We start from the raw sequence: 26502 nt of genomic DNA on the forward strand, positions 1-26502 counted from the left end.
AAAAGAATATTCCAGTTTTCAGCATTCTGACAATTGCATCAAACGGATTGTAAAAAAAATATATACTTTGTAGTAAAGAATCAAAATACTCTTGTTCTGGAAACCTGATTGCAATTCTTCAGAGTCTGAAAGCTTGGCCATCTGAATTGAATTAGGCAACAAGCCTAATTCAATTCAGATGGCCAAGCCGAAACCTCATGTAAATTTGCAATCTGAAACCTCATGTAAATTTAGAACTTACCTTAGATTTAAGCCTCTGGCAATTAATGTTTTATACAGCAGCACAAATTATAATAAAACTAACAATCTAAAGCTATTAACATGAGATTTCTGATGTTTAAAAAAAGGAAACTTAAGAGGATGTTCAGTTTCCTTAGCAGAATGTAACATGTTTGATCAACAGATCTTTCAGTTAGACAAGTAGACTTTCTGGATCTATAAACAACTTTTCGATTTCAACTGAAGACCACAAACCGAACACAGTTCTAAACAAATGTGCAGAATAAATACATCTTATGCCACATAGTTGTAATATTTATTGAACATGCACAAATGCATTTGTAATTTTAGACTGCGCACTCATCAGCAGATTTGTTGCAAAGGCCTTGTGAAGGACACAGGAAGAGAGCTCAAATTTCAAACTATTAGTCCTAATCAATATATGAGGCAAAGTTTCATCTCTTGGGTCCTTAATGGTAGGAATTCCTGGAGCCAAGAAATGAATAAAGCTAGTCTCATGATTAGATGATGGAATCATTAGGAGACACTATCCAGATGTTGTGTTGCTTTCCGGAACAATGCAGTAAAAGGCAACGGCTGCAAATGAATGAAATCCACCAGCAACATGTTCTTAAAATCTCACTTTAAAGGCTACAAAGCTCTGAATTTCTGCCATGTTTTGTTACCAGACTGAACCACAAAGAGTTTTTCATGAAATCTGGACTAAAGCTTGGGACCTCAAGGTCCGAGTGTCCTGCAGGAAATTTTTGACGCCTTAATTCCACAGAGATTCATGCCAACACTGTTCCTTTCTCTGCTCGGCCATCACTCATACCATGGGAAAAGATAAAAAAGTTGACTTGCATCTGATGGCTTCCTTGCGTGATTTAAGCTGATGAATACTGAAATGTATATTCAAGACTTTAACAAAAAGGTATGTGAAAGTGTCTGGTACATTATTCAATTTTGCAGAACAGCTTTGATCTTTTAACATCCGTCTTGTGAAGTAAGGAACTGATTTCTGAACCATTTGTTTAGGGATGACTTTGGTAATTTGTAGGAAGATGGCATCCACTTTTAAGATTAAGCAAAAAGATGTGAGAAGTGTGAAATATGAAGTTATGCTGTAATCTTTCCTTTTCTGTTCATTTATTAAGGATTGATTCATTCAAACTTGATTAATATTTGTGTTGGTATTGTATACTGCAGAAAAACTTCAACTGGTTGGCTATTTGGTGCATTAAAATAGATATCACAACTTATTTTTTAAATTAAATTTGCAAAGCATAAATAAAATTATTAAGGAAATAATATACATTGCATATATTACAACAATGATGATTGCATTCTGTAACATTGTTATTTATGGATAGAAATTATTTTTATTATTGGAAGAAAATCAATTTCAAAGGTTCTTAGAAATGCTAATTGTTTTACCTTTGAGATTTGGAATGCCATTTGTTTTGTGGTTATTCTGTGCTCAAACATTACAATTTTTTAATGACCTGCAAGTCCAATTTATTTTTGCAATGTTTCAAAATGTGTATAAAATAATATGTGTTACTGATACTAAAAGGAATCATTGCCGCATACATTTTACAAAGCTTTACGGAAGAGAGCAGTGACATTTATTTATGCAAGAGCTATATTTATTTGGATCTAATCCAAGAAGTACACTTGATTGTATTAAAAGCTCATAACATTCAACATCCCGAAATGTATGTGTCAACCTTTCACCATAAAAATATTAACAATATATTAAAGGGTTTTAATTGTCACTATTGTTTTAGATAAGTAGATGACATGTAATTTTTTATGAATAATGCCTCCTTACATTGCATTTGATAAATTGTACAATCAAAAATGTGTAAAGAATAATAACCTAATTATAGGAAAATTACTGTAATCATCACTACAGCACTCCAGGCAAAATCAGTATTTGACTTTGGGGTATGTTCTGGGTAAGACCGAATAATGAGGTAATGATGTCTGCAGATTGTAACTGTTGCCTGGTGAACAGACAGGTGAGTGATAGACCTTGATTTCCCAAGCAAAGGAAATTTCTCGTACTCCAAATCTCAATCGGTTATAAAGGAATTCTAAAAGACTTCATTAATCATCGTGATCCAACATGCAAGAGTAAAGCATAGATGTCTATTTGTCAACTCAATCAGCAAAGGAAAATTTCAAAGAATGGCAGGTCCAAGAATAATCTCCGAAAAATCTACTGCATTTAAAAGAGAAAGGATACAAAAAAAATGGGAAATCTCAAAATTCAATTCCGCTTCTGTTTTCCAATTATTGTCCATCAGTCTAATATTAGTTTAGTTTTAGTTCAGTTTAGTTTAGTGATACAGTTTGCAAACAGACCCTTCGGCAACGGAGTCCATGCGGACCATCGATCACCCATACACTAATACTGTTATTCTAGTTCGCATCCTACACACTGAGGACAATTTACAAAAGCTATTTAGCCTACAACTCTGCGCGTCTTTGGAATGTGGGAGGAAACTGGGGAACCCAGAGAAAACCCACAGTCACAGAGAAAATGTACAAACTGCGTACAAACAGTACCCGTAGTCAGGATCAAACCTGGGTCTCTTCACTGTAAAGCAGCAACTATACCACTGTGCCACCCATCAATTGTTAATTACCTGATCCAATTATCATCTCTATAGACATTTTCCATATCAGAATACGTTAAATTACAGAACTTTGGAGGCATTGCTTCAAAATATCTTACCTGTGAACACAGTAGCATAACCAGTTCCACAACAGAGGTACTAGACTTCATACACACCAGGCCTGCAAAAGTTTGCAAAAACATTTGGTTTGAGAAAATAAAACAATTTCAAACACTAATGCTGTAGCACAAAATATTGTGGAGATTTAAAACAGCAGCTAAAAATCAAACCTTGGTCTATTATTTAACTGCTAAATAGGGTCAGTAGTTAACATATACACGATAATCTTGCTCTTTTTTGGAAAGTAAAAAGCTTATAGGCCATAGCCTGATCTGTTTTATTAATGCAGCATAAAATTAAGAAATTGGATATACGTTGCGTGTTATGGTGCTAACTCTCTTTTCAGATAACTTGCCTTTGATATTTTATTCCTGTGTCTAAAATGACTGCAAGTCCATATTTAACAAGAGAGTATATTCGCAGAGATCTTGAACCAAAGAAACAAAAACTTCTACTGACCAGGGTTGTTTTGTTTCTAGGGTATTTTCCGCAACCTACTATAGCCATAGTGATTATCAATCTTTGAAAAAATATCAGCTTTCACAGAGGGTGCATTATCGTAGAAACATAATTTATCAGGCTATCTGATACTTTAGAATCCTAGAAGATTACAGAAAAGATTAATCAACCTTAAATACCTACACTAGATCTCCAAAATTGTGAGTCATCTCATCACTATTATTTATCCCTTAAACAAATCTTCCTGCATTTGTTTAAGAGGTGAACTTGAACAGGTACATGATTAGGAACGGTTTAGTGGGATGTGGACCCAATGAAGGTAAATGTGACTAACTTAGCTCTGAAATCTTACGTCGGTAATAACACACATATGATGCAATATACCAAAGCATTGCTTGGATATTGGAATCATGTGTGAACACCATCATACGTTGCTTACTTTGATGGGTACTGCCCACAATGATTCAGCAATCTCTAACTGCAACCAGGCATCGGGTCAATGGATCTTCATCAGCCAGTGAAAGTGCTGGCTCTTATCAAAAGCTTAGCAACCTATCACATTAACGAATTCTCAACAACAGATAAAGAAATACATTGCACCATTTTAGGATAAATTTAAACAATCTCCATCGCTAAAAAAAGTACGTGGACAATTATTAGGACTAAAAGCTGAGATCCTTTGTACCTAATGGCCTGCAACATGGAGAGATAGAGGATGCATTGCTTGTGATCTACCAAATTCCCTGCATTCTAGAGAATGACAGAGGATGAAAATTTGCTAATATATATCCCTATTCAAAACAAGACAGAAAAGTGTAAAATTGTGGCCAGTTAGCCTCACATCAGTGAAAAAAAAAATGTTTATCTCCCTTTGGCTCCCTGAAAGTGGCAACACAAGTAGATGGAGCAGTATAGATGGAGATGGGCCATTGATCATAAGAGTCAGCAAGCCATGTTGCAGCTCTATAGGATTTTGGTTAGGTCACATTTGGAGCATTGAATGCAGTTCTGGTCACCCCATTATAAGAAGCATGTGGAAGCTTTAGGTAGGGTGCAGAAGAAGTTTACCAGAATGCTGGTTGTGAGGAGCGATAACACCCCAAAGACGTGCAGGTTTGTAGATTAAATGCCCTCTGTAAATTGTCCCCAGTATGTAGGGAGTGTATGCAAATTCGGGATAACATAGAACTAGTGTAGATAGACAAAACATGCTGGAGTAACTCAGCTGGACAGGCAGCAACTCTGGAGAGAAGGAATGGGTGACATTTCAGGTCGAGTCCCTTCTTCAGACTGACGTCAGGGGGGAGGGAGATACCAGTGATAAGAAAGTGTGAAGGTGTGAAAACAGGGCAAAGGGAATGGAGGTCAAGGAAAATGTAGAATAGATAATTATTAGCTGGGAAAAGTTAACAACAAAGCAAACAGAGATAAAATGTAGTTGGAGACAGTAAAACTGGGAAGGGGGAGGGATGGAGAGAGCGGGAAAGCAAGGGTTACTTGAAGTTTGGGAAGTCAATGTTCATACCGCTGGGGTGTAAGCTGCCCAAGCGAAATATAAGGAGGCCCAGGACAGAAAGGTCGGTGTGAGAATGGGAGAGGTAGTTAAAGTGTCCAGCAACCGGGAGATTAGGTAGGTTTATGGACAATAGACAATAGGAGCAGGAGTAGGCCATTCGGCCCTTCGAACCAGCATCGCCATTTAATGTGATCATGGCAGATCATCCCCAATCAGTACCCCGTTCCTGCCTTCTCCCCATGTCCCCTGAATCCGCTATTTTTAAGAACCCTATTTAGCTCTCTCTTGAAAGCATCCAGAAAACCTGCCTCCAACGCCCTCTGAGGCAGAGAATTCCACAGATTCACCACACTCTGTGAGAAAAAGTGTTTCCTCGTCTCCGTTCTAAATGGCTTACTCCTTATTCTTAAACTGTGGCCCCTGGTTCTGGACTCCCCCAACATCGGTAACATGTTTCCTGCCTCTAGTGTATCCAAGCCCTTAACAATCTTATATGTTTCAATGAGATTCCCTCCCATCCTTCTAAACTCCAGAGTGTACAAGCCCAGCTGCTCCATTCTCTCAGCATATGACAGTCCCGCCATCCCGGGAATTAACATTGTAAACCTGCTCTGCACTCCCTCAATAGCAAGAATGTCCTTCCTCAAATTAGGGGACCAAAACTGCACACAATACTCCAGGTGTGGTCTCCCTAGGGCTCTGTACAACTGCAAAAGGACCTCTATGCTCCTGTATTCGATTCCTTTTGTTATAAAGACCAACATGCCATTCGCTTTCTTCACTGCCTGCTGTACCTGCATGTTTGCTTTCATAGACTGATGTACAAGGACCCCCAGATCCCGTTGTACTTCCCCTTTTCCCAACTTGACGCCATTTAGATAGTAATCTGCCTTCCTGTTTTTGCTACCAAAGTAGATAACCTCACATTCATCTGCATTAAACTTCATCTGCCATGCATCTGTCCATTCCCCCAACCTGTCCAAGTTACCCTGCATTCTCATAGCATCCTCCTCACAGTTCACACTGCCACCCAGCTTTGTGTCATCTGAAAATTTGCTAATGTTGCTTTGAATCCCTTCATCCAAATCATTGATGTATATTGTAAATAGCTGCGTTCCCAGCACAGAGCCTTGCGGTACCCCATCAGTCACTGCCTGCCATTCTGAAAGGGACCCTTTAATCCCTACTCTTTGTTTCCTGTCTGCCAACCACTTCTCTATCCATGTTGCACTCTACCCCCAATACCATGTGCCCTAATTTTGCTCACTAATCTCCTATTTGGGACCTTATCAAATGCTTTCTGAAAATCCAGGTACACAACATCCACTGGCTCTCCCTTGTCCATTTTCTTAGTTACATCTTCAAAAAATTCCAGAAGATTAGTCAAGCAGGATTTCCCCTTCGTAAATCCATGCTGACTCGGACCGATCCTGTTATTGCTATCCAAATGCGCGGCTATCTCATCTTTTATAATTGACTCCAGCATCTTCTCCACTACCGATGTCAGGCTAACTGGTCTATAATTCCCCGTTTTCTCTCTCCCGCCTTTCTTAAAAAGTAACATTAGCTACCCTCCAATCCACAGGAACTGATCCTGTGTTTAGGTGAACTGAGCAGAGGTGTTCAGCTAAACGATTGCCGAGCCGTGCTTGGTCTTGCCGATATATAGGAGTCCACACCTGGAACAACGGATACAGTAGATGAGGTGCAAGTGAACCTCTGCATCAACTGAAAAAACTGTCAGGGTCCTTGGACGCAGTCAAGCGGGGAGCTTTAGGGATAGGTATTGCGTATCCTGTGGTTGCAGGGGAAAGTACCTTGGGAGGGGCTGGTTTGGGTGAGGACGAGTTGACCAGGGAATTGCGAAGGGAACAGTCTTTGCGGGAAGCGGAAAGGGGTGGAGATAGGAAGATGTAGCTAGTGGTGGGTCCCAATGGAGGTGGCGAAAATGTCGGAGGAAACGTGACAGCTATAGGGTGGAAGGTGAAGACTAGGGGGACTCTTTTCCTGTTACGACTGGGGGAGGGGGAGCAAGAGCTGAGCTGCGGGATATCGAGGCCTAGTGAGGGCCTCGTCTATGATGGAAGAGGGGAACCCCCATTCCCTAAATAATAAGGGCATCTGACCTGGTATGGAACACCACATCTTGGGCGCAGATGCGGCGTAGACGGAAGAATTTGGAGTAGGCGATAGAGTCTTTCCAGGAAAAATGTGGAAAGAAGTGTAGTCTAGATAGCTGTGGGAGTCATTGGGTTTATAATAGATATATATAATATAATAGTTTATAAAAGAACGAGTGTAAGTGGGTAGTCAATGGTCGGAGTGGACTCAGTGGCCGAAGGGCATGTTTCCATGCCGTCTCTCTAACTTCAAAACTATAACTAAATACTTCCATCCAGACAGTAGGAAAATACTTTACACTGCTGTCATTGAATGATACAAGTGTGCTTCTAAGTAATTTGGTGCACAGAACTCCAAAGATAAATGCCTTAATTGACAGAGCACATTGTGCAGCCTCTCTAAAATTGTTCATAATTATAATTATAGCAATTGACCACATTTCTAAAGGGCATAATCCAGAGAGGGGGTGGGGAAAGCTTGAGGGGTAGGTGGCTGGAGAAAGTGGGAGAGTGAGTGCGTGACCTTTCTAATCAGTGGTATAATAGATGGATAGTAATTACTTGAGAATGACCCATGTTGGCACAAGACTTTTTTGCAGCTGGTGCTCAATGTCCTTCGTTTTTCTTTGTGCTGTAGGATGCATTAATTAACTGTTGCATCTACTTGATACAATAAACCAATGCCTTTAATAATATCACAAGAAAATCAATTAGAAAATTCTCCAATTAGTAAAGTTTCGCCAATTTCTACATTGCAAAATCCAAAATTTGTATTTTAGTATATTGATTATGTAATTGTTTTTTAAGAAACAGGAATGCATCTAAGCTGACATGTAATGGTTATCTTATGTTCATATTTTAAAACATAATCCTGATTGATTTGGGTTTATCCAAAAAATCTCAAATCAGGAAAGATATGGCATTTCTCCCGATACCTCACCAATCCATCCTTAATAAACTAGCTATTCTTTGACATATAAATCCTCTATTTTCATTTTATTGAGATGTATCAGGCTTTGAGAATTAATATAATATAATGGAATTTTTTTTTTAATGTGGACATATGGTTAATCAAAATTAAGTACTCCAATTGTAGGTGTCCATTTAGAATAAGTACAACCGTAAATAAAATAAAATAAAATAAAAACCATGCACATTTCCAGTCATTTTTATAAATGTTACTCATAAGCAAAAGGACAAAAACTTAAAAGGACACAAAATGCTGGAGTAACTCAGCAGGTCAGTCAGCATAGCTGGAAAACATGAATAGGCAATGTTTCGTGTCGAAATGGCATGTTGGCCTTCATAACCACATCAGGAGTATTGTGTGCAGTTTTGGTCTGCTAATTTGAGGAAGGACATCCTTGCTATTGAGGGAGTGTAGTGTAGGTTCACGAGGTTAATCCCCGGGATGGCGGGACTGTCATATGAAGAAAGATTGGAAAGACTGGGCTTGTATTCACTGGGATTTAGAAGGATGAGAGGGCATCTTATGGAAACATATAAAATTATAAAAGGACTGGACAAGCTAGTTGCAGGAAAAATGGTCCCAATGTTGGGGGAGTCCAGAAGCAGGGACCACAGTCTAAGAATAAAAGGGAGGCCATATATAACTGAGATGAGACAAAACTTGTTCACTCAGAGAGTTGTGAATTTGTGGAATTTTCTGCCACAGAAGGCTGTGGAGGCCAATTCACTGGATGAATTAAAAACAGAGTTAGATAGAGCTCTTGGGGCTAGCGGAATCAAGGGGTATGGGGAGAAGACAGGACAAGTTACTGATCAGCCACGATCACAATGAATGGTGGTGCTGGTTTCAAGGGTCGAATAGCCTCCTCCTACACCTATTTTCTATGTTTTTATGAGACCTTTCTTTAGTCTGACGAAGGGACTCAACCTGAAACGTCCCCTATCCATGTTTTCCAGAGACGCTGCCTGACCTGCTGAGTTACACCAGCACTTTATGTCCTTTAGTGTATTAACCAGCATCTGCAGTTCCTTGTTTCAACAAAAGACACAAACTGTTGAATGTATTATTCCATGAATGAAATGCGACAGTAACCATTCACATAAAAGACACAACATACTATCTTAGGGGCGACTTGCACAATAAAGTTCTGGTAACATACTTCTCATTAAATTCAGTAATCACCTTAGCTCTGGTTCCTGGTTTCAAATTGTTTTTGAAACAGCGAGTCCTTCTCTGCCTCATCATTTGGTGACATTATCTGCAGTCAACTTAGTTTTATGTATTTCAACGGTACCTATTCTATATTAATTTCAACTCAAAAATGGCATCTTCACGGGTGCACTCGTGCTGCATTCTTCGCTTGTTGACACTGACACTTCATCTGACAGCGTTACACGCATTATTCTCTGTCATCGCTTTAACAAATTCAATTATTATATATCCAGAACAATGAACAGTACAGCACCGGAACAGGCGCTTTGGCCCACAATGTCTGTGCTGAACATGCCAAGATAAACATTCCTCTGCCTGCACGTGATCCATATCCCTCCATTCCCAGCATATCAAGATGCCCTCTTAAACATCACTATTGTATCTGCCTTTACTACCACCCCTGGCACCGAGTTCCAGGCACCCACCACCACTGTGTAAAAAAACATCCCACAGAAATTGTAACATTCTTAAACAAATATTTGACTGTTGACATTGTTTTTCTGTGATAACTCCCATGGTCATGCATCATGGAATAGAAACATAGAAAATATGTGTAGGAGCAGGCCATTCGGCCCTTCAAGCCAGCACAGCCAATCAATGTGATCATGGCTGATCATCCAAAATCAGTACCCCGTTCTTGCTTTCTCCCCATATCCATAAGAGCTATATCTAACTCCCTCTTGAAAACATCCAATGAATTGGCCTCCACTGCCATCTGTGGCAGAGAATTCAACAGATTCACAACTCTCAGGGTGAAAAGGTTTTTCCTCATCTCCGTCCTAAATGGTCGACCTCTTATTCTTAAACTGTGACCCCTGGTTCTGGATTCCCTCAACATCGGGAACATTTTTTCCTGCACCTAGCCTGTCCAATCCCTTAAGAATTTTATATGTTTCTATAAGATTCCCTCTCATCCTTCTAAAGTCCAGTGAATATATACCCATTCTTTCATCATATGTCAGTCCCGCCATCCCAGGAATTAACCTGGTGAACCTACGCTTCACTCCCTCAATAGCAATAATGTATTTCCTCAAATTAGGAGACCAAAACTGCACGTAATACTCCAGGTGCCGTCTTGCCAGGGCCCTGTACAACTGCAGTAGGACCTCCTTGCTCCGTCAAATATACTTTGATGTAAGGATCACTACCATTTTCTAGGTCAACAACCACATTTAATTAACCCTTCATTTTCCATCAGTGCCTTATTTTAAAAGCAAACGGGATAGAAACATAGAAATTAGGTGCAGGAGTAGGCCATTCGGCCCTTCGAGCCTGCACCGCCATTCAATATGATCATGGCTGATCATCCAACTCAGTATCCCGTACCTGCCTTCTCCCCATACCCCCTGATCCCCTTAGCCACAAGGGTCACATCTAACTCCCTCTTAAATATAGCCAATGAACTGGCCTCAACTATCCTCTGTGGCAGAGAGTTCCAGAGATTCACCACTCTCTGTGTGAAAAAAGTTCTTCTCATCTCGGTTTTAAAGGATTTCCCCCTTATCTTTAAGCTGTGACCCCTTGTCCTGGACTTCCCTAACATCGGGAACAATCTTCCTGCGTCTAGCCTGTCCAATCCCTTAAGAATTTTGTAAGTTTCTATAAGATCCCCTCTCAATCTCCTAAATTCTAGAGAGTATAAACCAAGTCTATCCAGTCTTTCTTCATAAGACAGTCCTGACATCCCAGGAATCAGTCTGGTGAACCGTCTCTGCACTCCCTGATAGATTTTTGTGTGCATGATTCTCTCCACCATTAATATAAAGTGTGAAAATTGGGAGCCATCCTATCAACTATCACACAACACAAGATTACATATACATTACATTGGGAAGTGTTAATTCTACAGCACCTGTACCTTCGATCAACAATTCTTGGCCATGGCTGCCAAGCAGAGTTCTTGAAAGGAATGGAGCAAAATCCACAAAGATCTCGCGTAACAGTGGAGCAACCTTTTCAAGGGCTCGTTCTAGTTTTGCTGTGATGCTGTATAGAAATAAAAAGGGAGATATAAGTATGGCAATATAACTAGTGATGTAATTACCTATATAATAGAGATTTATACTTCATGAAATAATTTGATACAATTTTGCATATTTAAACAAATTTTACTTTGTGGGCATATTTTACTTAGAATTATATTTCATAGTGCACATGCAACTCATTTAAAAATACAATCTTATATCAACACTTCTGAAGTAATCTTTTCTGCCACTGAAGGTGCTGACTCCCAAGGAAACTTACACACTTTATTTATATGAAATGCAATTCTAGAATTGCAACATTTTGTTGGAGGTTGGGCAATGCAGGAAAGTGCTGATTTTATTTTCTATCAATGTTCATAATCCTCTTTAGTTTAGCTTAGAGATACAGCATGGAAACCGGCCCTTCAGCCCAGCGAGTCCACGCTGATCATTGATCACCCATCCACACTAGTTCTATGTTATCCACTCCCTGCACATTAGGGGCAATTTATAGAGGCCAATTAATCTACAAACCTACATGTCTTTAGGATGTGGGAGGAAACCAGGGCATCTGGAGGAAACCCACGTGTTCACAGGGAAATGTGCAAACTTCACAGACAGCACCCGAGTTCAGGATCAAACCCAGGTCTCTGGCACAGTGAGGCAGCAGCTCTACCAGCTGCACCACTGTACCGTCTTTGGCACTGTAGTTTAGTAAATATTACAGGGGTATCTGGTCTTTGTCTACCATGCATAAATATAATCAAGCCAAATTAAAGTACAGAACAAAGGGGAAGATACAGAGTGCAGAACATAGTTCTCAGCATTGTCATGCACCAGGTCCACAGGAAAAGTCCAATGTCTGCAATGGGGTAGAGGTGAATCTGGCGTATTATTCTGGCATAGTACCCTAGCATATGGAAGGACTATTCAGAAGCCTATAACAGAGGGGAAGAAGCTGTTCCTGCAGTTTTGGAAAACCAAAGACCTTCTTTACATCACCTGTTTTTCACGGTTGCATTACTGAGTGAAATGAGTTTAAGCGAATAGGAAAAAAATTAAATGGAAGGTAACCTCAAGCTCTCAGCTGAATCTTCTGGCATTGGAGCAATAGTCTGCACTGCAGGCAGATTCTTACTGGTGACACCATTCACAAAACTGGAGGAGGAAGAGGAGGAAGAACTTGAGGCGGCCTCGGCTGCACCTGCACAAAAGGAGTTCCACAATGATGCATCAATTACACTGCAGTATGTCCACGTAAGGCCATGCAATTCAGGTGCATGAGCAGAAAAGGTTAAAGTTATAATAACAAAGTTCATATACAAAAATAATTTAATGTTATAATTTACCCCAATTTAATCTGAGGAAACTGAGCTAAGATTTTACACTGCACTTCAAATTTTATTAGAAACAACAATTTAATCAAAATATCTGAAACAACCACTTTACAGAAGATATGTGCAACATTTTTGTTTGCATAGAGGGTGGTGAGTGCCTGGAACGCGCTGCCAGTTGTTTGAGGCAGATACAATAGTGGCATTTAGGAAACTTTGGAAAGGCATTTGGATACACAGGGAATGGAGGGATATGGATTATGTGCAGGGAAATAAAAGTTGGTCTCGGCATCATGTTCGGCACAGACATTATGAGCCGAAGGGTCTGGCCTTGTGTTGTACTATTACATATATTCTATGTTCACATTAATTTACGCAAATATGAAGGAAACAAATACGTCGTAGCTCGTTGAAGAATGCCACACTGTAGCATAATCACAATATTTCATAACAAATTGAGAAACATCTATTTTACACTGAATTCAATTACTCAATGAGTTCCTCATCCCTGATAACTAGATCTTTGTACAGTACCTGTGGTATTTATCATACTTTTTGGTGTGGCCGCTGCAGGAGAAATGATGTTTGTTGCACTCCCAGTGACAAGATTGGCAGAGCCAGTGCCACCAACAGTATTGATGGCCAGACTTCCTGGCGGAGGTTTCTTCACTGGAACAACAACGCTCCTAGGAAAACAGAATAAATCTTAGATTTAACATCTTCGTGAAAATTTCAGTTCACCCCTCAACAAACATAAGCAAATATATTAATTCAAATATTAAAATTTATTTCCCATCAAACATATATGAAATCCACTGTTTTATCAGGAAGTTGCCAAGAAGGCCAGAGCTATAGGGATAGGTTAGGCAAGCTAGGACTTTATTTCTTGGAACGCAGGATGCTGAGTGGTGTTCTTATAGATATGTGTAATGATCATGAGGGGGATAGGGTGAAAGCAATGGTAGGAGAAGCAAGCAAGTACTAGAGAATATAGGTTAAGGTAGGAGGGGAAAGATTTAATCGGAACTTGAGGGGGCAGCTTTTCACACAGAGGGTGGCAGGTGTATGGAACAAGCTGCCAAAGAAGGTAATTGCAGCACATATTATAACTGCATTTAAAAGTCATTTGGACAGGTCCAATTTTGACCAGGAAAGGTTCAGAGAGATATTGGACAAACACGGGTAAATAGGACCAGCTTAGATGGGGCATCCTGGTCGGCATGGATGAGTTGGGCAAAAGGGCCTGCTTCCATGCTGATTGACTCTGCATCTACCAACAGTACAGATGCCTTAAAGGGAATGGAGATAGGTAAGTATAGAGGAAAATAATAACACCATAGTACCAGAGTAATAGCCCCAAGTATAATCTGAAAATTTGATATAAATCAGCATATTACCAATCGTCTGCTGTTGATGCCACAACCAGAGTCACTGAATAAATGTATGCTGCAATTGGCGACATCCGAAAACACCATAATGCATATATATATGGGGCGTGACCAATTCCTATGTTGTTAATTCCATAAATATTATATTGTTTTGCTGCTCTCTTCGCCTCTTTCTCAAACAAACAAAACTATCATGAAGATGAAAGCATATCAAGGAGCCAGTGCTAATCCAGTGACACAATTATTTATTTGGTTGTGATGCAAGGTCTGTTCATGTATTTGAAGCCAAAGCTTTGTCTTATCAATGTATTAAAAACATTGGCAATTGTCACTACAGAATATTTTATCAATTTATTTTTATTTGGAATAAACTAATTTCAGAGACCAGTAAGTAGCTCTTTTATGCATAAAGGATTTATATCCTTACATTTTACTCCACAGCAATGCGTAGTATTAACAACATAATGAAACTATAAAGCTTCTCTGGACCGCCAACAATAACTAACACTTCTGCAAGCAAATGGAGTAATTCTTCTAAGATCAAATCACAAATATAATCACAACATGCGTCTTTAAAGCACAGCACCAGCATAGTACCAGAGTAATAACCCCAAGTATAATCTGAAAATTTGATATAAATCAGCCAATTACCAATCGTCTGCTGTTGATGCCACAACCAGAGTCACTGAATAAATATATAGATAGGAATATGTGGAGACATTACATATAAATATTCTCCTTCATGAATAAGTGTAGATGGGGTATCTTGGTCGGCCTAGATGATTGGGCTGAAGGGATTGTGTCCATGCTGTATGACTATGGCTCTATGATGGTCACACTCTTTCACACAGGCAAGCTGTGTCCTAGCAGATTCTAACAATGATCCTCTGTTGTTCAAGTTTTTGTTGTTGATTATTTTTCCATGACCGAAAGCTGCAAAAAAATTAAGTGTCATGCATATCTATCAGGCAAATGAAATTAGCTGTTGTTTCAAAAACGTCATCTTAGCACAATTAAGACCTTTTCAGTCTGCTTTCTGTCACGGGAAGAGGTAATGGTTGAATCAAGCACATCTCAAAATGGCATTAGTTGGAACACAGGGCATTTTAGATTTGTGTAAGATTTTTTCTAAAAGTGGAAAAATCTTTCTAAACGAAAATGCGGCATCATGCATTACAGGATGCAAATCTACAAATAAAATCAAGCAGCTTATTACTGTATAACAATGGTTCTTTGTTATACACATATGCAAGGAACTGGTGCCACAAAGTGTGACAAATCAAGATTTATTCAACGTAAAGAGCGACCATCATATTCCACTTGTACAAATGCCATCACAAGGAAATAAGGTTCGCAAGTATGAGGAATAGATTTCTGCATTAAATAAAAATATTATGCCAAATATTTGCTGATTATGCATGATTCCACTTGATTTAATTGTTAATTCACTATCAACACTAATTCCCTCCTCCCTCAACGGCAAGAGTTTGCATGCTATTTAAGTAGATAAAATAGAGGGAAAATGAAATGAAATACAGGTCAAAATCATCTGACTTTTGCAGATATAAGAACATGCACATTCTAATTTAAACGACTGACACTCTAGGATGAGACTTTTCAGATACTACCTGTCAAAAAATTAAAGGTGGGTTTATGTTCAAGATAGATACTTGTGCAGCCACTCCCAATACCGCCATAAAGGTCCACCTTTAATGGCGTTGAACAAATGCAGATATCTGATATGATAGGACTATTCAGTGAACTTTTGTAACTTTGGTGGCATCAGAAATGTGTTGACCCTTGTGTACTGCCTAGGTGTGGTCTGCTGTATGATTTTACCGGGTTGGATGCAAAGCAATTCACTGTACCTAGGGACACGTGACAATAAAGTATCATTGAACCATTGATATGTAGAGATCACGTGCTGAATTTCTTACTAACTGCCATCCTTTGCGTTAATCGTTTTTTTCTAGTTGGGCAGCATGCGCCTTTCTTTGAATTTCTTTTGAAATGCTGTTGCAGCTATAATACTCTAATGTTGGCTATAAACTGGCTCTTACCAGCAGTATTGTGAAGTCAGCTTCTATCTATTGAGCTATTTGAGATATTTAGGACTGGTTTATGTCCTTCATCAATTATACAGAACCATATCCTGGAAGCAGATATGATGAGCCATTATTTATCTCTGTATTTGGTGTGCAATCTATGCTTCAAACTCTATTGATGGGTGGGTGGGGGAGGCAGTCTGACCTGTATCATCACGTGTACAGCAAAATCAGGCACGTTTTCAGTCCACTTTCCAAATGGCATCAAAGATAAACATGATCTTTAATATTTTTTAAGATAATTTCTCTCTAATTAACTATTAATTGCCAGATTCTAAATGCCAGACAGCTAAAGTCAGTCATACAGCATGGAAACAGACTCTTTGACCCAATTTGCCTATGCCAGCCACGATGACCCATCTACACTAGTCTCACCTGCCTGTGTTTAGCCTTTATCCCTCTAAAATATGTTTTAAGTGGTGTTATAGTATCTCAACTGCCTCAACTACCACCCTGGCAACTCATTCCATAGTCTCATCACCCTCTGTTTGAATTGTTACATTTGGCCCATATCCCTCAGAGCCCTTCCTGTCCATACACCTGTCCAAGTGACTTTTAAATGTTGTTATTGTTACGACTTTAGCTACCTCCTCTGGCAACCCATTCCTAGACCTACCACTCTCTGTGTGGTAAAAGTCGCTTATTGGTTCCTATTAAATGTTTCACCTTAAACCTATGTCCTCCAGTTCTTGATTCCCCTACTCTGGGTAAAAGACTCTTTGTATTCAGCCTATCTATTCCTCTGATGATTTTATATATCTCCAGAAATATCATCCCTCAGCAGACTCCTGTGCTCGTAGAATTAAAGTCCTAGCCTGTCCAACCTTTCTCTATACAGGCCTTTGAGTCTTGGCAACATTCTCGTAAATCTTCTCTGCACTCTTTCCAGCAAATGGCATCATTCCTATAGCAAGGTGATCAAAACTGAACATAGTACTCCAAATGCAGCCTCACCAGCACCTTGTACAACTGTAAAGTAACGTCCCAATATCTATACTCAATACCCTGACGGATGAAGGCTAATATCTCAAAAGCCTTCTTGACCACCTGTGATGCCACTTTCATGAACCTATGTACATGTATCCTAGATACCTGTGCTCTCCAACACTCCCCAGGGCTCCAGCATTCACTGTGAATGTCCTGCCTGGTTTGACTTCCCAAAATACAACAACTATCACATCTGCATTAAACTCCATAAGCCATTCTTCAGTTTATTTGCCCAGTTCTAATAATTTGGAAGGAAGCAAGGTTAACCATTTTTTTTTAAACAGCATTCAGAGAGCAGGTAATTTTAAGACTTGTAGTCTAATATCAGTAAGATGGAAAATACTGAATACATCAGGGACATGGTAAAAGGCATATGAAAAAATCATATGATTAAGCCCAGTCAACATATTTTTAAATAAGATTTGATAAATCTATTAGATGTTTTGCTGTTTTAAAACTAACCTACACACTAGGGACAATTTAGAACTAGAAACAGGCCTTTCGACCCACCAAAACCGCACTGACCAGCGATCCCCGCACATTAACACTATCCTACACACACTAGAGACAATTTACATTTATACCAAGCCAATTAACCTACAAACCTGTACATCTTTGGAGTGTGGGAAGAAACCAAAGATTTCGGAGAAAACCCACGTGGTCACTGGGAGAAAGTACAAACTCCGTACAGGCAGCACCCGTATGCAGGATCGAACCTGGATCTATGGTGCTGTAACCGCTGCGCCATCTTGCCTCCCTTAAGCTCAGTCTGAAGAAGGGTCTCGATGGTGGGGAGTCCACAACCAGGGGCCACAGTTTAAGAATAAGGGATAAGCCATTTAGAACAGAGACGTGGAAACACTTTTTCACATAGAGAGTTGTGAGTCTGAGGAATTCTCTGCCTCAGAGGGCAGTGGAGGCCGGTTCTCTGGATACTTTCAAGAGAGCTGGATAGGTCTCTTAAAGATAGCGGTCAGGGGATATGGGAGAGAAGGCAGGAATGGAGTACTGATTGGGGATAATCAGCCGTAATCACATTGAATGGCGGTGCTGGCTCGAAGGGCCGAATGGCCTACTCCTGCACCTATTGTCTATTGTCTCGACCCAAAACGTCACTCATTCCTTCTATCCAGCGATGCTCCCTGTTCCACTGAGTTACTCCAGCATATTGCGTCTAACCTGCAAACAAACCTGTCTGCCTTTGAAGTGTGGGAGGAAACTGAACCTGGAGAAAATCCGCGCGATCACAGGGAGAAAGCATAAACTCCGTGCAGAGAGCACCTGTAGCCAGGATTGAACCCAGGTCTCTGGCGTGCAAAGTCAGCAGCTCTACCACTATGTCACTATGCTGCCCAAATAGCATATATTGTTGTTATTTTTTTGCATTTGGATTAGGTCTTGATGATAACAGATGGCGTAGCTTTAAGGTGAGAGGGGAAAAGTTTAAAGGAGATGTGGGCAAATTTTTTTTACAGAGGATGGTGAGTATTTGGAACACACTGCCTGGGGTGGTGGTGGAGTCGAATACCATAGTGACATTTAAGAGACGTGGATTGGCAAATGGATATGCAAGGAATGGAGGGATATGAATTATGTGTAGGCAGATAAGAGTTGATCTTGGCATCATGATCGGAACAGACATTGTGGGCTGAAGGACCTGTTCCTGTGCTGTACTATTCTGTTCTATGGGCAAATTTCAAATAGCATAAAACATGTAAAAATCACAATCAGGAAGAACAAAATATTAGAAAAACTCAAAGGACCAAAGGCAGACAATTCTCCAGGACCCAATGATATGCACGCAAGGATTTAAAGGATTTGGCTGTGAACCCATTGGCTGATGTTTTGGGTTTTTTTAAACTTGCCGATTTCCAGGATAGTGTCAGTGGATTGGAAAACTGCAAATGTGACTCAGTGGTGCAAGAAGGGAGGAAGATAAAAGGCAGGGAATATGAGTGGCAATACAGGTTTAAAAAAAACACATTGGAGGTACTCAGCGAGTCAGGCAGCTTCTGTGGTGGGAAACGGGGAGATTACATTTTGGGTCAGGACCCTCCTTCAGACTAATGGAATAGAGGGGAGAAAGCTGGTAGAGAAAAATGTGCTGATGAGGCCACACCTGGGCCCCCTTATCTAAGAAAGAATATCATGATGCGGAGGCAGTCCAAAAGAAATTTCACCGCAATTCCTGGGCTGAGAAGATTGCCCTGTCTGTCAAGAGAAGCTAAAAGATTGGATGTGTATTATTTGGAGTTAAGAATAACGAGAGGTGATCTTATTGAAACAGATATCATCCTAAGGTGGCATGACAGGGTAGATGTTCAAGATAGACACAAAGTGCTGAAGTAACTCAGCGGATCAGGCAGCATCTCTGGAGAAAAAGGATGGGTGACATTTTGGGTCGGGACCCTTTTTCAGACCCTTCTCCTAACCCGACATGGGTCCTCTATCCATTTTCCCTAAAGATGCTGCCTGACCCACTATGTTAGTTCAGCGCTTTGTGTCTTTCTTTGTTAACCAGCATCTGCAGTTCCTTGTCTCATCAAGATAAGGGGACTGGCCATTTATAACTGAGGTATGTAGAAATCTCTTCTTGTGGAAGGGTGATGAAGCTCAGAAATTATCTGCCTGGAGATTTAGAGGCTAGCTTGTTAGAAGTATTGAAAGTGGAGACGGATTTTTTTTTTTAAAGATTCGGGATTGAGGATGATGGCGATTTGGCACAGAAAGGGAGTTGGAGTCTGGGGCAAGTCAGCATGATCATGTTGAATAGTGGGGCAGATTTGAGGGCCTTCTCCTGTTCTGCTTTTTTAATGTACTTGCACATTACATTTGTTTGAATTCTTGTTGTCGATTGATAGTCTTTTAATATATTCAAGACTAAGCTAATTTTATACACCACAAGAATCATGAATTTGGGACAAAGCAACAAAAAGCCATTGCATTACACCAGCCCTGATCTAAATGAAGAGTGGACAAAGCTAAAGGTGTCCAATGGCTTAATCCTATTTCTTAAATTACCAATGAGCACTAATATTTGAAACAATGAATCTGTATCTGTTTTTTTTTATAACAGAACACACAGAACAGCATACCAGCGCCTCTCGTTAAAAACTAGATTTTCTTATTTTTGGTGTTTTATTTTAATTGTCAATTGTGGAAACAGGCCCTTAGACCCACCTAGTCCACGCCGACCAGACTCACACATCTATCCTACATACAAGGGACAATTTCCAGAATCCAATTTACCTACAAACCTACAACCTTTGTATAGACAGCACCCACGGTCAGGATCAACCCGGATCTCTGTGAGGCAGCAACTCTAAAGCCACGACACTGTGCCGCCCGAATGAATTATTTAATTTTTAGCATATGTTGATTTTCTACTTTTATATCGGGGGGATATTGATGGAAAAACTGTTGATAAATATAGCATAATTGTTAATGACTATGTGTACTGGCACCTTTTTGTCTGGTAGAAAATCACTTGATTAGTACAAAATAACTTTGCATACGGAACCAGGCTAGAGGGCCCATCTCGCCCGCTGCGAATCAAGGACCCGCGCCGCGGTCTGGGAATCCACCTGGAAGGCCTGGCTCGCACACGTGGCGTGGAAGGAGTCGAATGGAGGGCCGGTAAGCAGACCGTCTGATGGAACAGTGCACTGTATCTACGGTGGAGTGGGCTGCTGTAGGCCCCACAGCAGTCAGGACCGGGTGCTGCTCTAAGAAGTCGAGCGCGTTGACCGGATGCGGCCTACAACAGTGGAGCAACGGCGGAGGACACTAATGGCTACGCTTGGCTATGCTGACCCTGCAACGCTGCCAGGACAATGGCCTTTCATGGTCAGTTCAAGAACCTTGCACTTACAACAACTGGGACTTGAAAATGGCGCAAAGTGCCGACTCTATACACGTCCTCAGTGTACTACTGCAATACACTTGTATCTGAGATGCTTATATAAAATGTATCTGAGTGCTTACGTGCAGTGATACTTGTGCTGAACTGTATACAAAAATGAATTTCACTGTACGTCAGTACATGATAAAAAATAATGTACCATACCATACTGGACTGTGTGAGTGTGGCTAAAATAGCTTTGCAATACAAAGATCAACCACAATGTTTCTAGATATACGTAAATGCCCCAAAAAGCATGAGAAAATAGACACCTTGTCCAAAAACATAATTGGCAGGCTGATTCATGTGGACAAGTTCTGTTGATGAGCAATTGTGCACCACTTGGGCTGCAGCATTTAATGTTGATGCTCCCCCAGAGATATTCATGAAACAGGAAAATGCATACAAATATGACTGGAACTTGCAAAGGAAGCAAATACATCCTTCTCGTGTCATCCTTGACAGTCAGTTTAAAATTTCTTTGGAAATTGCTACAGATTAACAACCACTTTCAAATTGTAAAAGGAATGGTGATAATGCATGGTAGTGAAAGTGATTAATATCAAAAGAGAAAATGAGACTGTACTTTTCTTCCAGAAGATGTATCCAGTGTACTTAGCTTTGCACAGTTCCAAATCATCAATAATTCAAAAATCTACTTTTTATAAATTTCCTGTCTGAAATAAGTTGTGGTAAGAATATTTGAGCACCACAGCAATTCCCTGAAATGTGTTACACATTAAATATTGAAAAATAGGTGCAGGAGTAGGCCATTCGGCCCTTTGAGCCAGCACTGCCATTCATTATGATCATGGCTGATCATCTAAAATCAGTACCCCATTCCAGTTTTTTCCCCATATCCCTCGACTCCTTTAGCCCTAAGAGCTAAATCTAAAGGGCCTGTCCCACTTGGGCGTCATTTGCGCGTCATTTACACGACATCCTAAAAATTGGTTGGCGTGTCATGATGCCCGCGTGACGCACGCATGGCGCATGGCGCATGGTGGCTTATGCAGTGGCGAGCGGTAACGCGTGGCACTCTAGGGTTTTGCAGTGCTCAAAATCCTCGCACTCCTCCTGCGTGACGTATCCCTTGCTCATGTTGACGTACTGATGGTGTACGCTGACGTTCTTACGGCATACGTGTAGCACGTGGTGACGCATGGTTACGCACGGTGACACGCAAACATTGCCTATGCTAATTTATTATGCGTCACCGTGCATCAACGTCAGTAATCATGCGGCGCCGTACGTCGTCGGCACGCCATTTGCACGTCAATGGAGCGCCGCACCACGTGACCCCGGGTATACAGTGTGCATAGTTTTGAAAAAATTTCATTGGGAAAATCCTTGTCACGTAGACTAAGTACAAACAACATCACAATAGCTCTAAAAAAAAACAGGGCCCTCAAGAGCACTTGGCACGCGACTGTCGTACTTCTTGACGATTTTCGCGCGACTGTCGCGCGTCAGCCACTACCGGCATGTCGCGTAAATGATGAGCAAATGACGCCCTTTACTCTCTCTTGAAAACAGCCAGTGAATTGGCCTCCACAGTGACAGAGAAGGCAGATTCACAACTCTTTGGTGAAAAAATGTTTCCTCATCTCAGTCCTAAGTGCCTACCCCTTATTCTTAAACTGTGACCCCTGGTTCTGGACTCCGCTAACATCGGGAACATTTTTCCAGCATCTAGCCTGTCCAATCCTTTAAGAATTTTATATGTTTCTATAAGATTCCCTCTCATCCTTCTAAATTCCAGTGAATACAAGCTCAGTCTACCCATTCTTTCATCATATGTCAGTCCCATCATCTCAGGAATTAAACTGGTGAACCTACGCTGCACTCCCTCAATAGCAATTATGTCCTTCCACAAATTAGGAGACCAAAATTGCACACAATACTCCAGGTGTGGTCTCACCAAGGCCCTGTACAACTGCTGTAGGATCTCCTTGATCCTAAACTCAAATCCTCTCGCAATGAAGACCAACATGCCATTAGCTTTCATCACTGCCTGCTGTACCTGCATGCTTACTTTCAGTGACTGATGTACAAGCACACCCAGGTCTGCTTAAACAGCCAACCATAGGAAAGATAGCAGTTACAGGTATACACGTAAAAGCTCCTAGTCTTCGATTCTGTTTAGCTTAAACATATAGCAATTGTTACACCAATTTGAAATTATGTACGAGATTTGCTTCCAACAATTACAGATCTATTTTGGTGTCTGCAGTTATTTCTATTGTGCTATTTGGCATTGTTACAATGCATTAATAATAGCAGTAATGTTAGTTTAGTAATTTGTGTAATAAAATATTTTTAACAAATTGTGTTTGTTTATTTAAAAGTAGCGATAACCTCAAAATCTGGGTTTCCAACAAATAAAAAAAAGAACCAAATTAAAGCATGGCTGGTAGGTACAAAGGTCTGCAATAAAATGTGTTTTGTAAAGATTTTTTTTTAATTATTAAAAATACCATCATGGGAATTTGGATTTTCATTGAATCGAAATCTGTTTAGTCTGTTCTTAACATAATTACATCTTCCTAAAGACAGATGAGGCAGCAGGAACCTAATATATTTAAAACTAATTGAAAAATTCACTTGACCAGGAGCCGGAGAGTGGGGTCTCTCAAAGGCCGATCAAAGCTTCAGATTCTGAAGCAAAATTTTTGATGTTGTCACTCTCAATAGCCTGAATGCCTGACAGACAAACAGATCCTTCTGGCTTTCTGGCAGTTCATTTCATTGGCAGGTGGCAAACAATTAGACACACCAATTTGTGCCTCGTGATGACATTAAACCATGAAACAAAGTTGTATGTGGAGCTCAGTGATTTGTGTGAAAGCATTTCAAAAATAATACACTTTGCAGTGGCAACTCATTTCAGGCTGCCACCTCCCATTAGGTCTTTGAGCTGTGAAGATGACAGGCTGGGCTATGTGATGCTGCTGTTCAATCTGCCTCTGAAACCCCCGGAGATCTCTCCTCCTCTCACCAATATCATCTCATCACTCACATTCATAAATACTCTGGTGGGTGAATAAATTAAAACAACATTGAGGCTCTTCACCTGTCAAAGGAATGGAACTGCATGGGAAGAATAGGTTGTGCTTCTCTTTTCACAGTGGGGTCAGGATACGATACAGGTTCAGGCCCAGATTCTGCAGCTTCCATGGGTGCTGCAACCAGGCTTTTCAGAATCTCCTTCACGTTCATGCCTTTCCCTTGGCTGATACTTGATATTGACGAGGGGGGCTTCAGCACTTCAATTTGAGCTTCAGACAAACATTCTTCCGATTTCTTTACTTCAGAGGACAAGGATGATAGAAGTTCACTCACTGCATCTGACCTAGCAACTAGTTCCAAATCAGAACCATTCATGAGACCAGCTAATTGCTCCTCTCCAATGCCCGAGTCAGTATGTGGAATACAGCTTTCAACCTGCACATCTTCAATTGGTGTGAGGATCTCTTTTTCTTTGCTGTTCTCAGGGAAGGTAACAGGGTTCTCTGCAATTGGAAACAAAATAAATAATCATCAACAGATTCTGGAGACAAATAAAACAGCAGTCATACCTATGATCTTAATTTGAAGGAGAATACTTTTAATTATTAAATAGGTTTTTCAATGAAAAAAAGTAAATATACTCAAAATACCAATCTTTGATATGCTGACATTAACCAACGTCTAATAACCCATATAAAATGTGATGCCAACAAATGTATTATTCCAAAATTACTTTTAACATTACGTTGCTGATCAAAATGTGTGAAGAGGTTTCAGTACTAAAGGTATGCAAACCTTAACAAATAAATGACCCTTGGATAGAACTCCTTTGTTGTATTACTATACAATATAGTTCTTGAATAACAGATGTGAAATTAGTACATTTGCTTAAATTTGTGATTGAGTGCATATAGGTCATGTAAAAAGTATCCCCCTTTAATGGAAATGGTAGATATTACTGCATTATAAACTGTCAAATGCTAACATAAGATAGGATTGCAAATAATTAGGCTAAAATATTGCTGAAATTCCTTAGCAGTTTGTAGCATCTTTTACCACTAATATATAAACCACAAATATATTTCAGCAAAGTAACTTTTGGTATGACTGGATGTTATTTTTAAAAACATAGCATGTCGATAATATAATGTTGCATTTCACACAAGAAAATCAACTTGCTTTGTACATGTGCTAAAAAAATATTTATTTGCATCATAACATAACTGTTTGCACTCACAGATTCAATTAAAAGTAAATTCAGGGTAACTATTTATAAAATAAAATTATTTTTGCATTGAGGATATGGATGGGTGTATAAATATCAATGAAAACAGGCAGATTATTTTTTGTGTGATACATGGGTTCCATAATATGCAGACATCCTTATCAGATATGACGGTTGGCCATGATTCATTACATTCCCACTTCTCGCCAGAAAATTTCAAACATTTAATAAAGTATAATTTTATACGTTATATTTTCATGGGACAAGATATTTTTCTCCCAAGATTCTCCCAATCTCCCAATATGATTTTATGTGGTACAAATCAATGCCAAAATTAGTTTAGTTATTTATAAAAATACTTTTACGATATTTAGAAAAATATAAAGAGATCAATTTTTGAAATACATTTTTGTTTATTTCAATTTAAGATATAATCCTGTAAAGTGAACACATTCACCTACCATTACATTAAAATATACAGTCCAAAAATCACCAGCCTTCATATAGGAAAAAGTGCATGCAGAAAATGCAAGTAGTTATAAACAGAAAAACATTGTGAGTTTGGAATATGGAAATATTTAAAAGATATTTTCCATGAATATTTAATCTACACAAATTCAAAAATTTCAATTCAGCACCTATTCAGATTAAGAATGTTTTCAAGTGGATTTAATACAAAACAATGTATGTTTCTTAAGCTAAAAATTAAAAAAGACAATGTTTACATGTACTCTTTTGGACATTCTGGACATGCAACAATTTGAGATATGAATAACATATACTCTATATTTCAGGACCTGTCTACACTCCTCACAATATAATTAAAAAATGTTTAATACTGACATTTTAACGTTTTAAACACAAGAATATATATACTGCTTTTAAAACACATTATTCATGATTGTTTGTAAAAATAACCCCATTAATGTCAAGTAAATTTAGTCCTGATAATTCTCAATTTCTGTTGAAATATCAGCTTAAATTCTGAGTAATGCTTCACAATAGGGAAACTAAATACTGTGTTCTATTTTACTGAAAATGCATAACCGATTATGGATGAATACAAATGGAGTTAAAAGATCCAAGTCACTTTGAAATGGTGTTTTTATAAAAGTTAAATTTTAATTGACCTGTTCATTAAACTTTTTAAGAGCAAATTTTCATATTGCTATTTAAACCTTTCATCAGCATGATTTTTTGTCAGCATTTGTTATTGCTAACTATTCCATTCAAACAGTGGAAAATATTTTAGTTTTGAGCCCATGTACAATTTTGTGCCTCTCTCAGTCCAGCTACAAAGATACTTCTATGGTCTGAATATGTTTCACTACAGCTGCAAATACATCTTT

The 26502-nt window shown here is 39.5% G+C and overlaps 1 protein-coding gene across 3 annotated transcripts in view; it reads right to left on the bottom strand.

Annotated features, from left to right (window-relative positions):
- The window catches only part of nbeaa (neurobeachin a), a 534111-nt gene that overhangs the window by 310603 nt on the left and 197006 nt on the right, over nucleotides 1-26502 (bottom strand). For all 3 annotated transcript variants that reach the window (XM_055636835.1, XM_055636837.1, XM_055636834.1), the window contains 5 exons: nucleotides 23993-24431; nucleotides 13073-13224; nucleotides 12279-12408; nucleotides 11099-11226; nucleotides 2963-3024 (listed from right to left, as the gene is read on the bottom strand). In XM_055636835.1, coding sequence (XP_055492810.1) covers nucleotides 2963-3024; nucleotides 11099-11226; nucleotides 12279-12408; nucleotides 13073-13224; nucleotides 23993-24431 — 911 coding nt within the window. The remainder of the gene's footprint in view (nucleotides 1-2962; nucleotides 3025-11098; nucleotides 11227-12278; nucleotides 12409-13072; nucleotides 13225-23992; nucleotides 24432-26502) is intronic.

Source organism: Leucoraja erinacea, chromosome 6, assembly GCF_028641065.1.
Source record: "Leucoraja erinacea ecotype New England chromosome 6, Leri_hhj_1, whole genome shotgun sequence".
Taxonomy (NCBI): domain Eukaryota; kingdom Metazoa; phylum Chordata; class Chondrichthyes; order Rajiformes; family Rajidae; genus Leucoraja; species Leucoraja erinaceus.